The 16,503-nt window shown below is 41.1% G+C and overlaps 1 protein-coding gene across 1 annotated transcript in view; it reads right to left on the bottom strand.

Annotated features, from left to right (window-relative positions):
• SASH1 (SAM and SH3 domain containing 1) overlaps positions 1 to 16,503 on the bottom strand; it is a 286,676-nt gene that overhangs the window by 80,145 nt on the left and 190,028 nt on the right. The window contains exons 3-4 of the mRNA XM_015426581.1: positions 15,891 to 15,941; positions 15,717 to 15,766 (exon numbers count right to left, since the gene is read on the bottom strand). Coding sequence (XP_015282067.1) covers positions 15,717 to 15,766; positions 15,891 to 15,941 — 101 coding nt within the window. The remainder of the gene's footprint in view (positions 1 to 15,716; positions 15,767 to 15,890; positions 15,942 to 16,503) is intronic.

The following is a 16,503-nucleotide window of genomic DNA, read 5'->3' as shown; positions in this document are numbered from 1 at the left end:
TCTCTCCTTCTTGGGCCTGGTTCCTGGAAGCAGCATTTGAGGCACTATTTGGAGGGTAGATCCATATAGAGTCTAAAGAATAGGGTTATTTCATGAACATTCACACCAGTTAATTTCTTACATGGTCCTAGACCACTGATCCTCATCAAGTCTTTGGGTCCCACTCCCATATAGCACTTTGTCACAAATTAATTGCTTATATCTGGGATTCATTTTGTTTTTATACTTGGGATACATTTACACACATGCACAAATAGCCATACAGCCTTCTAAATATATCACAGTCAATATTATAAAATCTGTAACTTCTGCAAAGCTGGATGTAGCTGTAACCACAGAAGTAAACACTGAAAAAAGTGTTGCCACAGGCAACAAATGACATCTAAGAAGGAAATACCCACAATGCATAGTTCTACTTTCACTACATTAGTGTAGCTATGTAGTGGCTCTAGGAATCTACAGTACCATAAAATGGCACAGGAATGATGTTGACACAACAAAGCATGTAGTCGAAGTGGGGAAAAAATACATACCACCAGAAATCTACATAACAATCATATGTTCATTCTGGGAAGCTGCAGTCTTTTAGGAACCAAAAAAAAATCAGGAAAATCCCCCAGAAAGCAGATGACATGGCTTTTTGTTTTATATCTAGAGAAGATATTGACTTGCAAACCCCAGATTCTTTTAAAAAAATTGTTTCTTGTGTAGCTTGTATTTATTTTTATTTATTTAATAAAGTTATTAGCCACCTTTCTAACTTGTGGAACGCATGGCAGCTTACAATGTAAATAAAACAGCTATTTAAAGAACAACAACACAATTGACAGTGAGTCTCTTTCACATGGGCCTGCAGGGAGTGAAAATTAAATACAAGCCAGAACATTTTCCATGTGTCAGCTGAACAATTCATCTGAAGATTCTTTTTGTTGCCGACAATGACGATCTAGCTATTACACATATAACTGAGTAGAGTTGGACTCAAACTAGAAGATATGCAAGAGATGTGTGACCAGGACACCAGGGTGTGTGCATGTGTTTTAATTAGAAAGCCCTCGAGGATGCTTTCATAATTGATGAAGCTGCACTAGGGACTCTTTCCTATATTTCCCCAAGGTTAACCTACCTCTGAAACCCCTAGGTGACATCGGGCTGGATATAGTGATCTTTTAAGCGCGTAAATGGCATTGCAAATTAATATCATAAACTGAACTTGAAAAAAGTGTATCAAGAATTATTTGGAGACACTTGGCGGGGTACATCATCTTGCAAGCAGTGTTAAGGCCTCCACTGGGATATATTTCTAAGCAACCATGCATAGGATTATGCTGTCAGGGAAGGAGGGAGGGATGGCTACTCCTGCAGGAACTCTGGATTTTAGGTCCTCTTCCTCTCTGTGCCTCCAGCCGCTATTCCTGCACATACTGCACAATCCAAATCCAAATCTGCAAAATGACAGGTGTTAAGATTCTCTCGCCTGCTGCCTCTCTCTTTGTTGCCAGACCCACTGGCTATAGGGATTCATGCTTCTATCTGAATGTCATGAAGCATAACAACAATAACAATTTAAAAAGCATTTACTGAACATTATTTCGGTAGTCCTTAAAGCTTCCTGTATAAGGTAGGTCAGTATTATTATCCCTGTATTATGGAGGGGGAGGGGCTGGGAGACTGTTGCTACCTAAGGTCACCTTGCAAATTTGTGGCATGAAGCAAATTCTGCACCAGAAATGTCTGGATTATCAGGTGGGTTTCCTAGTTTCTGTGTTATACTGACTGTTGCAGAAGTCCACTGATAGCACTCAAGAAAACCACGCTTGAAAGAGAGGTATGAATTAGCTAGCTTTAAAGTATTCACCAGATGCAAAATTCTCTCTCTTCACAAATTGTGTATGGCAATATTTGGTGCTAAGAAGACCAAAATAAAGAGAGGTGGGTATACCTCTTCAGCTGGGCATTCTAGAAAAGTAGGGTTCTACCTCTGAGTGCTGCCTGAGATATATGAATGATCAAGCGTGGAAGAAGGAATTTATGGTAGCTGAGAATAGCCTTCTTGTTTGACAATTATGCTGTTTTGACTCTACTGAACCTACAGCTTCCCTGTGACTGTGCACTGGCCATGATTTGTGCTCTTCCATTCATAGACCGACAACTCGTCCTGAAACTTAATGATGCAGTGACACTTGGCAGAAGTTTCAGCGCTGATGTCTGAAAAGCAGCCAAATGCCATTACTCCATAGCTTTGGTCTTTTGGTTTTGCTGTGCTCTGATGTACAGCTTCATTAGCAGTCTTCCAAATGAAATGCACTCCGAGGCACATCGTAAAAGGACTCAACAGACAAAATTTCACATGCAGAAGAAAGAAACAGGATACATGGCCAATTATGGACACACAGAAAGAGGCCAGTTTGCGATCAAATCCTGCCCTGACAGAAACTGAATACCATTTTAAAATGTCCAAAACTTTAATGTTTGTTTTCGGTCAATACTATTTCTAGGCTATGATGCCCCCCTTCCACTTCCCTCCCTCAGAGGCAAGATTTTCCCTCGGTTTTTCTTTCCCTTTTGTGACTGAGCAGCCCTTGTAATGTGTTTTCTTCTTTGCAGAAGAACTCTGGCTGCCCCACTTTGTCAGAGTATGATATTTTGCCTATTGGCTCAGCCCAGGAACCTGAGGATCAGGAGCCCCCTTTAACTTAAACGACTTAAATGGCACGTGAGACCTTTAGCAAAATATTTTATTTAACAGAGGGCTGAAAATCAGCTAGGGCTGAAATCAGCTAGGACTGAAATCAGCTAGTTTCTCTGCTCAGCTTAATTCTGCTCAGCATCCAGTTCAGAAGTCTTTCTCTGCTCAGCTGATGATAACCAATCAGATCTCTAGGAACAGCCTGTCACTTAAGGCTCTCTGGCTCTGTGAAGAATTAGCCCTTCACAGTCCTTTATCTGTTTATAACAGCACTTCTAAGCTTTTAAAAAGTGCATTCCGTCACATAAGCCTATGCCTAAAAACTTTATGAAGGAAAGATGAGAAGATGAGATAATCAATACATTGTTTAATATGTGGCAATACAGTTGGTTGCTCAGGAACACTTACAGAATAACCAAGGATGCAAACAGGGTATTTACAAAATCCCACTGTATAAGGATATAGCCTGCACTCCAGCAGAGCTGTTGTTTTCGTACGCAGTAAGCTGTATGTGTTTTTTCCTAACTGTAGTCAAACATTGGGAATTTGGAAAAGAAAACAATATGGTTGTTAGTCAGTAATTCATTTCCAGTTTTATACTCTTTGGGAATCACTCCCCCATTTACAGAGAGCAAATGGAGCAACATTGTAAGTGGGAATAAGTCTGCGAGTTTACAAAACTCTTCTCAGTTGGATGGAGTATTTTTCTGTAAAAATCAATTAACAGTGTAATATCGGTAATTTTTGTTTGTTTTTGCTTTGGAACTATGATAGTTTTGGCTAAGTAGTCTCAGAAATCTACCATTCCATTGTACCGCAGGCTGATGCTGCCTCACGGCTGCAGCCACCTGTTCGTCCCCCTTTTTAAAGTCCTAACAGTTCTGATAGAAGGGTATGTTGCTCATTTGAGAAACAAGTTTTTGGCTCCCCTTCCATTGAAAAAGCAAGGTTTTCATGTTATCGGATCTTGCATAGTTCTCACGTCTGATAAAGACATTTTGGGGGCTCATTTTGCATACACAGCGGCTGATTTTACAAGACACAGAGTCCATTTGTGCCCTGGAATGTGAAATGGGCTTGAGCTGGTGCAGTAAACACAACAGTAAAGGGAAATAAACACTATCATGTGCCACTTTTACAACTGTACCATTGACCAAACTTTCCCCAGCGAAACACAGGGATACTAAAAATGAGATTATCCTGATTTTAATTTTGTTATGAGAATCATAAATGCAGATGTGCCTTAAATATACCCAAATCTCATTTACTGAATTCAAAATGCACAGGTGCATAATGCAGGCATAAAAATTAAACAATGGCTACTAAAAACTGGCTATAAACTGATTATGCTCTGGTCTCCCTTCCAAATTACTATTTACACACTATGCAGGAGATAGCTGGTGCAAAACCATTTAGTTTATTTGGATCGCTGAACACCTCAACACAAAAGCCTTTTTGCTTGCTTCCTTTTAAGGTTGTTTGTTTATCTGCCTACATTACACACTTGTCCAAAACCCAACTACTGTGAAACTGACACCTTTATGGCTGGGCTGTCTAGGAAACAATTTATTTAAGGGAGGATGACATTCTGAGTAAAATGGGCCTTCAGTGTTCCTATCAAGATTTGCATGAACCTGAAGGCTGAGAGGTTCTGACCTTGCTGGCATCAGTGTGAGAAAGATGGAAGGCAGAGGGGTGCCATTCAATTATCTGCTCATTATGTCTCCATAGCAATGGCTCTCTGAGCAGGTCAAAACTTTCTCAGCAGTAACAAAACTACCACTCCCTTTCTGCTTTTTCTTGTCCTCCCCCACCTACTACTGCCATGTTGAATGCACTTGCTATAGAGTATAAGCAGTTGCATAAGTTTATTCTCAACCGAGTAGCAAAACACAGAAACTGCCTTACAGTGTAATGTCTTCTGCATCCAACATATCTCTAAGAGATTTTCTCAATATCCTGTACATATCTGTTGCAGTCAGAAATGGGCGGACACTTTGATTGCACTGGGAAGTCCCTCTGCTCTACGTTAAATGACAGGAACAGAATGGAAGCTTCCTGCCAAAGGAAGTGATTTTCTAATTTGAAGAAGTTGGACTTTATAATAATTAGTTCCAGGGTCTCACCAAAGGAGACAGAGCCAATAAAAGGGGATGACATCATGTTATTTTTACAGCTGGCACTGACAGGCAGTGCCATAGATTATAGATTTCTACCTATGGAGTCTTGAGCTCTTACCTGTCCCTGAAGAGTATTACTGCCAAGGTGGGGCTTGGGGATCTCCTCCAGATGACAGAGATAAGTTCCCCTGGAGAAAGTGGAATCTATGGCATGACATCATACTGAGGCCCCTCCCCTCCGACACTCTGCCCTCCCCAGGTTCCACCCACCAAATCTCCAGGAATTTCCCAGCCTGGAGCTGGCAACCCTACTGGGGAAAATCTGTACTAAAGGAAACTGTGAGGGCTATCTTACAAGGATCTTCCTAGAAATCCTGATTGTGGGTGTTCGAAAGGAACTGTTTTGTCCCCTAGCAGCCTTAGCAAAGATGGTAGTGACTGTGGAGACAAGTGAAATAGAAATGTTCTTTTGTAATGATTCTTCTCCCCTGTCTTTGAGATCTTTAGTTCACTGCTATCAAGTTGAATGGCAGTCTGAGAACTGAGACAGCGGCAGAATCTGCATTTGTCTTTCCCACCAGTGTCCCGGGCTTTTGACTCTGTATCCACATATGTTTATTGTCCTTTGGGGCAGCTCCACTGTCATTGCACCTCCCCACTGCTTTAAAAGAATCTTCTCCAAACAACATTCAAACAAGCATAGAGAAAGACGGCATCACAGCAGCACGAAAATGATTTAAAAATGCAAATGCAGATTCAGCCAATGGTGTCAACACTGGGAACAGAAAGTAGCCCTGCAAGGTCTTTTTGAATGGAAGCATATTTGCAAGGCACACAGTGCTTGGAAGGCTGTGCTCATTCCTCCTTCGCTTAACTGGTCAATTGCTTGGAGTGAGATTTTAGCAGCCAGTTGAAAAGAATCTCAGAAGGCCTTTACGGTGCCTGGGACAAGCAGGATTAAGGAAAGTTGTGGGTACTTAACGTTCAAAGTACATCAGAGGTAACCTTGCTGTTCAAAACTGACTCTTGAATGATTATTTCATCTGTTCCTGCACCACAGGTGCTGCTGTGTACTCACTCTCTGAGCCTGTTGAGTTTTAACCAGGGCATTCTAGTGCACTTGATGTAAGGTGCCCTTTGGAAGTTTCCACACCCCTCAAAGTATTCAAGGGAATTGAACACAAACTGAGGAAGGGAATCTAAACCATCTGTGGAAGAGTGAGTGCTGGGAATGTCATCTTGACTATACTCCTTAGTATCAAGGAATCAAGCAGGTAAACTATGGGTGAAGCCCCTGCTGAAACTGGGGATGGCCCAGTATGACATGGAAAAGAGCACAGACTCATAGAACGTTGGAAGGGAGTTGGAAGGGACCTGGCAGATCATCTAATCCAACTCCCTGCACTCTGCAGGAGCATAGCTGAAAGATAGCCCTACAACATACCCGAAAGATAGTAATCAAGCCTCCGCTTGAAAACATCCAGTGAAGGAGCATCCACCACCTCCCGAGGATTAAAGGACAGAATCAGCATCTTTTGTTCTTTCCGCTTCTCTACCCAGTACAGGAGCTATGGCACCACCTCTTATGGTGATGCCACAAGAGATGACACTGACCATCATGGACCATCGTGCAGGCAAATTAATTTGCCCCATGTCCCCTTAAATAAGCACGATTTCTACATTTGGATTATGGGAAACCATGCTCCTAACACCCTGGCCTCTGGGTGGCCCCATGCACTTCCAATGGGAATGTGAGGGTCAATGAGAACCCACCAGATGTTTTTACTTATGACACCTCTTTCATCAGGACTGCAGCTATCAAATCCAGTGATTACTCATTTACAGGCTACTCAAGCATCAAACTGGCAGCAGAGACTGAGTTCAGATTCTGGAATACACTAAGCCATCCCAGTGGAACAAACAAGGTCTGGCCTTCTAAAAATCTTTACAGCAAAGGGTTGGAGAACCTCTCCTGGAATTTCCCTGGTCTGTTCCTTGGATACACTCTCAGAGTAAATTTGTCCATGCCGAGGGTTGCATAACTGAACTAAGGATGAGTATGAAAGAGAGGGAGAAAAACCCATCAGTCCTCTTCTTTTGTTTGTTTTGAAGCTGGGCTTAATGTTGTCATTGTTAAAAATTGATTTGGAAGAGCTGAAGCTGAGGTGTCTAGCGTCCTTAGAGTCCCAGAAACACCTGCCTTGGAGGAGAAAGCCCACTCCTCTGGGAGCCAGGTGTTGCTTCTGTTCCAGAAAAGGGGATCTGCCAGGCTTTGGGGACATGTTCCAATCCCAATGTCCGTCTTTAAAATAGACACATTAATTAATTTATTAAAAAGAAAGAAATCAAGCTCTTGTGATTTGTGAGATAGCTGTATATATTTTCTGCCCAGAAACCACTGTAAAAATCACAAGGAATCCACAGGCAATATAGAATGATCCTACGTGCCGATTGTTCTTTGTGCATACATGGAACAAGAATCCCCCCCATCTCAATCACACTTGTTCTCTTGTCCTTTCCATGATTCCCAAGTCCCAGACTCTCATATCTCCAACTATTGCTCACTCAGATGACTGCTATTCACCTGTCATGTTTATTATTATTTTGCTATTGAACAGCACAGCACAGGCTTTTTACTCCTCTCAGAAATGAGCACTTCCCACCCCTGTCTCAATCTGTCATAAATCTTTTGGTCTATCGATAAAAAGGCTAAAGGGCTTGTCAAAACTGAAGACGGAGAGAAAGGGTATAGCTGCTAGCTGCTAGTATTGTCATGAATAAAGAGTGTTCCCTTCTGCTGATGCTGAGCAAGAGCTTTTGTCTAATTACTTGATTGAGTGATTTGCTACATCAAATCCTTTAAGGAATTTACCATGTTCAGGCTGTTCACAATGAACTTAGAAAAAACCAGGTTGTCCAGGTTGCAGAGTTTTGCTTTTCGAGTTACAATGAAATAAAGGGATATGTCACACACTGCAGATCAAGGGTACACGCAAAACATACAACTGCACGAGACACAGCTTTGTCTGTTTTACTGTATACACACACATTGCTATACACAACTCACTGTGGTAGAACTTGCACGTGCAGCCTCTTTTAATAACTGTGTACCCTCTTAATTCATAATGTTGAAGCAGCCATAAGGTACAAGCAGGAAATTGTGAAGATGAGAGGTCAAGACTGTTCTATTTTTAGTAAAAGCTAGAACTGAGACAGTCACAAGCAAAAGTGGATTTGGGGTCTGAAAACACAAAGGCAGAAAGGCCAACTTGGCATGATGCTTACAGCATGTCACCATGTACAAATGTGTTTTGGTCATGACAAAGCATCATTTCTCCTAGAACAATTGCCAGGAAGAAATATTCCCTCAGCTGCTCAGAGGCACACTGGCCTAGCTCATCACATGAGACAAGCGCCATTTGGCTGCCTTCTCGTTCCCATTGTGTTATTGTGGGAGTTTCCTGCCCTACTTCTCTCAAGGAAACTATTTGCAGGCGGCATGAATAATTTGGCTGCCAATGAAACTAGCTGCAAACATCAGAATTCTCTCCCTCTCTTGCACATGCACGGATTTGTTAGATTTGCTTTGAAGTATGGTTAAGTATGGTGGGAGTTTGGGAGACAATGCTCCTCTTCATATTTTGGTTTTAAACCCGTCTTACAGTAGTTAAACAGAGCCAGTCGCAAACATTCACTCCATACATCAGTTAAGAACTCTAGTTTCTTTTTTCTCTGCTTTTCTTGCTTTGTTTCTGGCCCTTTCCAGCTTTGCTGTTCTCATTACTATAGCTCTTCTGTCTCATTACAGATGAGCTCATTGAAACCTGCCACAGTTAATCTGGTTGCTCTGTTGCTTTGCTGGAATCAAATATGACAGTACTTAAACCACCCACAGGATAATGTGACACAGAGTGCCGATTCAGCGTCCTTCTGGATTAGAACTGTAGTCTGGACATTAACTATGATAAGAGATAAAGTCTTTGCCTTAGAGTTTTGGAGTGTCCATTCTTATTGCAATACAAATTTTGTTTTGTCTAAAACATACGTGCATGGGAAGATACATACCTCTTACAAACAGTAACGCAACAATGAATGCCACCTAAATTTCTAATACTAATATGGAGATTTAGACTGGGATCAAAATTGTTTTGTGAAGGAGCAGAAAGTACTTCTACGCACGCATGGTCACTGGATTTCCTTTCCAGCTGCAGGTTCCTCGCACTACACTGAATGTTGCTCTGAAAGCAATGAAAAGACGACTTAAAAAGTCTAAGTGAATATGTAGAATATCACACATGGCCCTTCTGATCCCAGCCTCTCTTTTTATCACAGCTTTTAGGTTTGCAAAACTTTGCATCAAAGGCAGCAACCTTCAGAGGTGACTAAAAAAATTATTTCTCTACAAGTAGAGCATAGAGTCTGCACATACCAATGATATTTTAAATTATTAAGTGTACATATTTCATAAGAACATAAGAAAAGCCCACCTGGATCAGACCAATAATCCATCTAGTCCAGCATCCTGTCTCACACAGTGGCCAATCCGTTCCTCCAGAAGGCCAATAACAGGGCAAGAGACTGATGTTGCCTCCTGGCTCTGGGATTCAGAGGTTTAGTGCCTCTGAATGTGGAGGTTACCCTCAGCCATCACAGCTAGCAGCCATTGATAGACTTATCCTCCATTAATCTATCTAATCCCCTTTAAAATCTGCTGATTCCTGTGGCCATCACTACAGCCTCTGGCAGCAAATTCCACAGTTTAATCATTCTCTGTGTGAAGTCCTGAACCTACTGCTCATCAGTTTCTTTTTTATAGATTTTTGGTTGCATTTTCACTACATACTACATAGGACAGGGAACATGGAAAGACTAACTAAAACATACAGCTAAACAGGGATCTGATACGACAAGAAATTGCTTTTTTCAAAATTTCCCTTAGCTTTAACATTTTAAAAGATGAAGAGTGAGATTAACTGTTTCAAATGTATTCCAGTACAAACAATATTAGCCAAATAAGTGCATTCTGGTATATTAAACTAAATAGTATTTATTATTCACATTTTTATCCCGCCCTCCCCGGAGGCTCAGGGCGGCTTACAGGGCATATTGCCAGATAAAACCATAAAACAATACAAAATATTAAATTACAGCCCTATTTAAAACAGATTTTGATGCCTAGCAATTCTAAAATTTCTAAAAGCAAGATGACTGTCCCTGACCATCCCGTTCTCGCCCATAATGCAGCAACTAGATGTGCATGCCCCATCTTGATGTCCATATATGGGGGATAGATGGTAGCTAGTGCGATGGTGGTGCACTAGTGCACTAATGATGGACTGCTGGTGGACTAGTGGTGGACTAGTGGTGGCGGCTCCTATTCAAAAGCCTGGCGGAAGAGCTCCGTCTTGCAGGCCCTGCGGAACTGTGCTAGGTCCCGCAGAGCCCTGATCTGCCCTGATTGTTGTCTCTTCTTTCTTATCTCAAACAGAATGTCTTTTAAAATTCTCGTTTCTTCACCTTTGATTTTTAGAGTAATCCCGTAGGTTGCTTTGAGTATAATATCTCTGGTAGACCTCTTGGAGAATTTCACAAATATTTCACCAAGTAGTTTATTTTTCTTGATGTAGTCTGGATAAGACTGATAGACCATATCCATTTCGCTTTGTATAAATTCCACTTTAAGGTCTACTACTGGTGCCAGGGTGTCGCTTAGAATCTCCTTGAGGTTTTCTCCTTTTTGTTCTGGGATACCTTTCAGGATATATGATGATTTTTCCACTTGTAGTTTTAAAAGCTGTTGTTTATCAGAGGCTTTCTATTTTTCCACTGCCCCCTGTCTCTAGCTCAGTGCTTTTGTCTTAGCATCAACTTTTCTCACGGACTTTGCTGTATTCCCCTTTTTTTATATTGATTTCTTTTAGCTGTTTTTTGGAAAGTCTCAAAATTTCACTGTTGCAGCACCCTGGGTTGGCACTTTCACTGAGCTATCCACTATGACCCCCCAAGATCTTTTTCCCTTTCAGTGTCAGCATGTTTAGACCCCAATAGCCTATACTTGAATTTCACTACACCATCACATTGCTAGGAACTTTGGAACCAATACAGGAACAAATCACTCAAAAACTCCATCGTAACAATAAAAACTTCTCTCCTGGCCAGAGATCTGATCATAAGACATGCACTCAGACTGAGCAGTTCATCACGAGACATGCATGAAGTCAACACACAGTACGATCCAGCGTTTCACACTTGAAAAACAGCTGTAGCTATGGCTAAACTTCATAACTGCTGAAAAAACAGGATATGACATGCAAAGTTTCTCAGAAACAGTACACTGTGCAGAGCATACATGCACTCTCCAAACACATGTAGCTCTCCAATAAACAAGTCAATCTGTAGCCAAAATTACCCACAGTTCATGGCATAGGTCTAATGCATATTAATCTGATAGTTATTATGTGTGTTTTGAAAGGTTCTTTGAATCCATAAAGATATGACACCATCTTTCCCAATGCCTTGAAACTTATTTCACAAGACAATTTCCCTTGGTTTCACCACTGCTGCTGAATTGATGTTACATCCAAAAAGCAATGGAAAGCCTATTGTGTAATTGTATACTATGACAATGACCTAGCCACAGAAATTCATGCCATAATCTGCGGTCAGACGACAGACTTGGTGCAGTCTGGCCACACCTCTGATTTCTCTGGAACTATTTGTTCTGGAGAGTTTTCACCCGACGTGTCACCCTAATCTCACCTCACCCCATGGTAGACTGATCAGAGTACTGCTGCACGGTCACCATGGAGTGGGCAGGCAGCTTCTTCTTCTTCTTTTTTTTTTTAAAGTCTACTTTGCGCATGTGCAGAACCGCTTATTTGCCGGGGCAAATATGCGGTTATGCGCACATGGGGGGGGGGGGAAATGGTGGTCAGGGAGCGAAAGCCACAGATCTCCCAAATGGCTTGAGCTCACAACAGAAAGATCAGAGGGCCAGAAATGTGCGGTGAGAACAACTGGATTCGTAATTACCGGACTTTTTCTGGTGTCGGAAAGTTGGTGATGAGGACAGGAGGCTGACGACTGGGGAACGGAAGACAGATGTCACTGTCTGGGTGTGCACATTAAATCCAGTAGGGAGAAGCGATAACATCAGGTCAAACAGCCCATCTGACTGCACCCATAGTTACTTCCAAGTTAGACTGTGTAATGTGCTGTCTCTTCAAATGGTGTCAAGAAATCATACCTAGTTCAGAATTTAGCATTAATTTTTTTTAGTTAGCTGGCCCCGATCAAACATATCATATTATACCAGTCCTGGCTGCCAGTTTGTTTCCAGGTCCAAGTTAAAGAGCTTGTTTTTAACATTTAATACCCTCAAGGGATACAGGCCACTTAGAGCCCCCATATGGGATAGTGTTATGCTCCAGAGGCTTTGCATACAGTAGAACTGAAATTCAGTCCCTGGTATCTCCAACTGAAAAGTCTCAAGTAGCAGATACTAGGAAATGCTTTGCCTACCTGAGCTGCTGCTACTGCCAATTGGAGGAGACAATATGGAGCTAGGTGGACCAATTGACACAATTGACCATTTATTGCCATATGAATCTACACACTTATAAAGATCTTCCTCAGAGTCCTCCACTGTCAAAAATTTCAGCAAGACTGTGGAAGTCTCTTCTAAGAGAAATTTGCTCTACTTGTCCACTCTTGGCCTTCAGGTACCAGGACAGCTTTTGAGGTTCCCAGTTAGATTTATTTGTAGGTGTTATATTTTGTTCTGTGTACTGAGTTCTGTCCCATTTGTCTCATTACCTTGGTTAGTTCCGTTATAGATTTAATTCTGTTTACATGTTTTAACCAGCATTATTTGGTTTAAATTGTAATTGTTTATAGCCACCTGGCAGATTGTTCTAAAGTCACAAGGTAGGATAAAAATATAAAATAAATACACAGAGACATTTAGATGACACAAGTGAAAGACTGAGCAGAAATACAACAAACAAGAAAATATCACCAACTGCGAAGCTATCTAATTCTTTTGTTTTTGGCAGGGTTTAAGAGGCTCGACACCAAAGCATCAGGCTTTAGCCTAGGCCTTCTATCGTAATTGCATGCAATATCTTCAGTATGAGCTGCTGCCTTAGAATTAGTCCCACTTTGAAACAGACTGAAAGAAGGATGCATCCCCCCCAAAGTGGAAAAAGTTCAAACTGCCTGTCCTCCTTTCTCTGCTATAAACAGGATGAAAAGACAGGATGCAGAAGGAAACTTAGTTTGACCTGGATTTCCTGCTAAACACACACGGTGCATCAGATCTCTCCATCTTGTGCCTGAGTAAACAATTCAAGGAAAGTGGCCATGATGCCAGAAGGGGGGTCCTGGGTATCTAAGCTTCTCCAACATTTTTCGTTAAATGGACAATTACACTACTTGTTATAACAACAGAAGCTTGCAATACTCCTCTGAGACACTATTTCACGTAATTTAGTCTATTTAACGTTGCTTTACAGTAGGTACTTAATATTCCCCTTTAGTTTAATGCCAAGTGTTATGGTACCTTTTGCAGTACTTGCCCACTGGAAATTGGACCGAGACCACCAACTCATTTCTCATGAAATAGGAACAGATGGCAGCAGCCCTGAGTCAGGCAGAATCCTGTGTTTACTTGCATGCTGATGCACAGATGTGCAACCTCCAACCACTGAGCATGGAAAACTGTTGGCTCTCAATGCCAACACACAAGAAAAAACAGAGCTCTCTTTTTTTCCTGACCCTTCTTTAGGTTATATACAAACAAACACACACAAACAAACAAATCAGTCAAGTAACCAACATTCCACCACCTCTTTAAGAGTCCTGGGGCAGCTGGTATCTTTAAAGTCTGTGAAAGGAATTTGGCAGGAGGTACTTGAATACCACCCAATTCTCCAATACACTGAGTTCTTAGCTCTAAAAGCATAATGACAATTGTTGATGCTTAATGCTTAGCTATGCTTTTAGAGACAATTCCCCTTAAACCACTTACTATGAAAACTTCAGAGCTTGTGACTAGAACTTTTCTCTCCTCAAAAGTGTGAAAACTAGACTTATGCTGTTTCCACACGACAATTGTCCTTAACTCTGCTATGATCTCATGCCCCCCCCCCCAATCCCAGTTACCTATCCAGTTCACAACTGCATGGGGACAAAAGCTATCTATTGCTGATTTTTTTCTCTAACAAGTACTTTGACAAAGACCTCCTAGGATATAGTCTGGAAGCCAAACTTTCTTGAGGTGGGGGGGGAGTGTGAAATCTGTACAATTTGGCAAACTCTGTTGTAATACTCAGATGAGTGCCCATTTCAATATGGCAACTCAGACAGTGCAGGATAAACTTTATCTTCACATTTACTCTCAGACATACGATAGAGTAGAGAGACCTGAGTTTGGATTTCATAAGATCCCATCATGAAAAAGCCATCTATTTTTACGGGCCCTTAGACATTAGTATTATTGCATTTTAATCCCGCCATTCTTCAAAGAGTTCAGGGAGGCATGCCGTGTTCTTCCTCTCCAATTTTACCCTCATAATAACTCTGTATTGCGATTTAATTGAAAGAGAGTGACTGCCCTAAAGTTACTCAGTGAGCTGAGCAGAGATATAAAGCTGAGGTTCCCCAGTCTTGAGTCCAATGCCCTAGCTACTGCCTCTATTTTAAATGATATGAACTACAGAGAAATGTTTTTGGTATGGAATTTTTTTAGCTCATTGTGGTTTAGTTACTTAGATTTTTAAAATCTTCATTCTGATCCAAGAAATGTGCCCTGGAAGGAACTTGTGGGTTATGTTGAGGGCCTTCAAGCTGGAATACCCACTGCACCTAAGCTTCCACTGGCATCCAAAGTATCCTACAAATATTTAAGGTACTTTTCCGCAACTGAAATCAGAGTACTTGAAAACACATTGTTCAGATGTAGGATGCATAAATAGAAACATTTACAAGAATCCAATTCAATTTGTTTGCACTAAGAAAGAAAACAAGAGGGTCCCATAGTTCTACTTAGGCAGGAAATAAAAAGATTGTTTTGCACGCAGATTTTTACAAGCTTCTACAGTATGTAACTGGCTAGACTGTCATCTAGGGAACAAGGCTAGCAGTAATAAATCAAAATGTGACATTTGACAAGTGCAGGTCTAAATCATGTTTCAAGTTCTCAGACTGGCATGAAATGCCCATAACCTCTGATAGTTTTAAAATGACTTGCCCTCTTTAGACAATATTCTCCTATTTAGCTGCCTTGAGGGTATTTCCCATGGTTAAAGAGGAAATCCCTCTTTCTGCACATCTTTTTATAACTACTACTGATACATAAAAGTATCATTGGGATTTACTTGCAAGATTCCGAATTAGGCAGTGAGACGTGAGCTGCCATTTTCACTTACTTTCTATAGGGGAGTTTTATTCTTTAGGTAGTGTAAAACTATGAGTATTACTCTCATCAGTCTTACACCTTCCATTATTACTTACTACACACACACACACACACACAAAGTGACAGAAAAGGATACAATATAGAAAAGGCCAAAGAGACCAAATACAGAGGCAGGACAACAAAGAAGAAGAGAAGAGAAGAGCATGGATTTATACCCCGCCCTTCACTACCCAAAGGAGTCTCAGAGTGGCTTACAAACTCCCTTCCCTTCCCCTCCCCACAACAGACACCCTGTGAGGTAGGTGGGGCTGAGAGAGCTCTGACAGAAACTGCTCTTTTTCAAGAACAGCTGTGCCAGAACTATGGCTTCAGAAACATTTCATGTTATTTTAAAATATGTGTTTTATAGGAATATGTGAAAGTAAAATAATGTGATGTGTATTAATACTTCTATGTAATATTTAATTCACAACGAGAGAGAAAAACTTACTTTCTTTCTGTTTCTGGGGTTGATACAACACTGCTGAAGCCAAGGGATTCCTGTAAGAGAAGATGTGTGACTCTGAGTTCAGAATGAACAACAACGGGCTTTGTTATCTGACTGACAGAGAATACCAGAATGATGGCAAAACCCAAAATAGATCATTGCCTTCATTGTGCTTACTTCAATCTGGGATCGCAGCTGTAGAGATGTGGAGCTGGCATCACATTTCTCCTAGAAAGGAACAGATGTCAAGTTAATGTAACATCCAAGTCTGGCAGCACTGACAAGCAAAGTAACAGCAAACAGCAAGAGAAAAGAGGATTAAAACAGGCAGCAGGATGGAGACTGGGCAGTTAGGGAAACACTGGACTGTCTAAGTCTGAATGGGCCAAGGGACTTGATTGGAAATCACAAAACCATATACATACAAACTCTAAACTAATTTAAAGGAAAACATAAGGTGAGCATATGTTCCTGGTAGAAATATCAATGCACACTACATAACATTTCATTAGGATTGCCAAGTTCTACTTCCCTTTTCCTAGTATTTCCATCTATCAGCTTGTATTTTTCCTGGAAATAAAAATGCAAACTATCTTGCAATATATGAAATCGCCACTAGATGGCTCTATGTGCTCTCCAGCACTAGATATTACACTCAATAATGGAGAGGAAATGGTAAATTTGGGCAAACAGAACTTTCCTGCATATAAATCCCCTTGGCATCAAACTATTCTCACCTTCACTATGGATAAGTTCTGTTTGAACACTTGTTTTATTACTAGGACAATGA

Source organism: Gekko japonicus, unplaced genomic scaffold (assembly GCF_001447785.1).
Source record: "Gekko japonicus isolate JY-2015 unplaced genomic scaffold, Gekko_japonicus_V1.1 scaffold1536, whole genome shotgun sequence".
NCBI lineage: Eukaryota > Metazoa > Chordata > Lepidosauria > Squamata > Gekkonidae > Gekko > Gekko japonicus.
The sequence above is the reverse complement of the archived record's forward strand: the minus strand, read 5'-3'. Positions and strand labels throughout refer to the sequence as shown.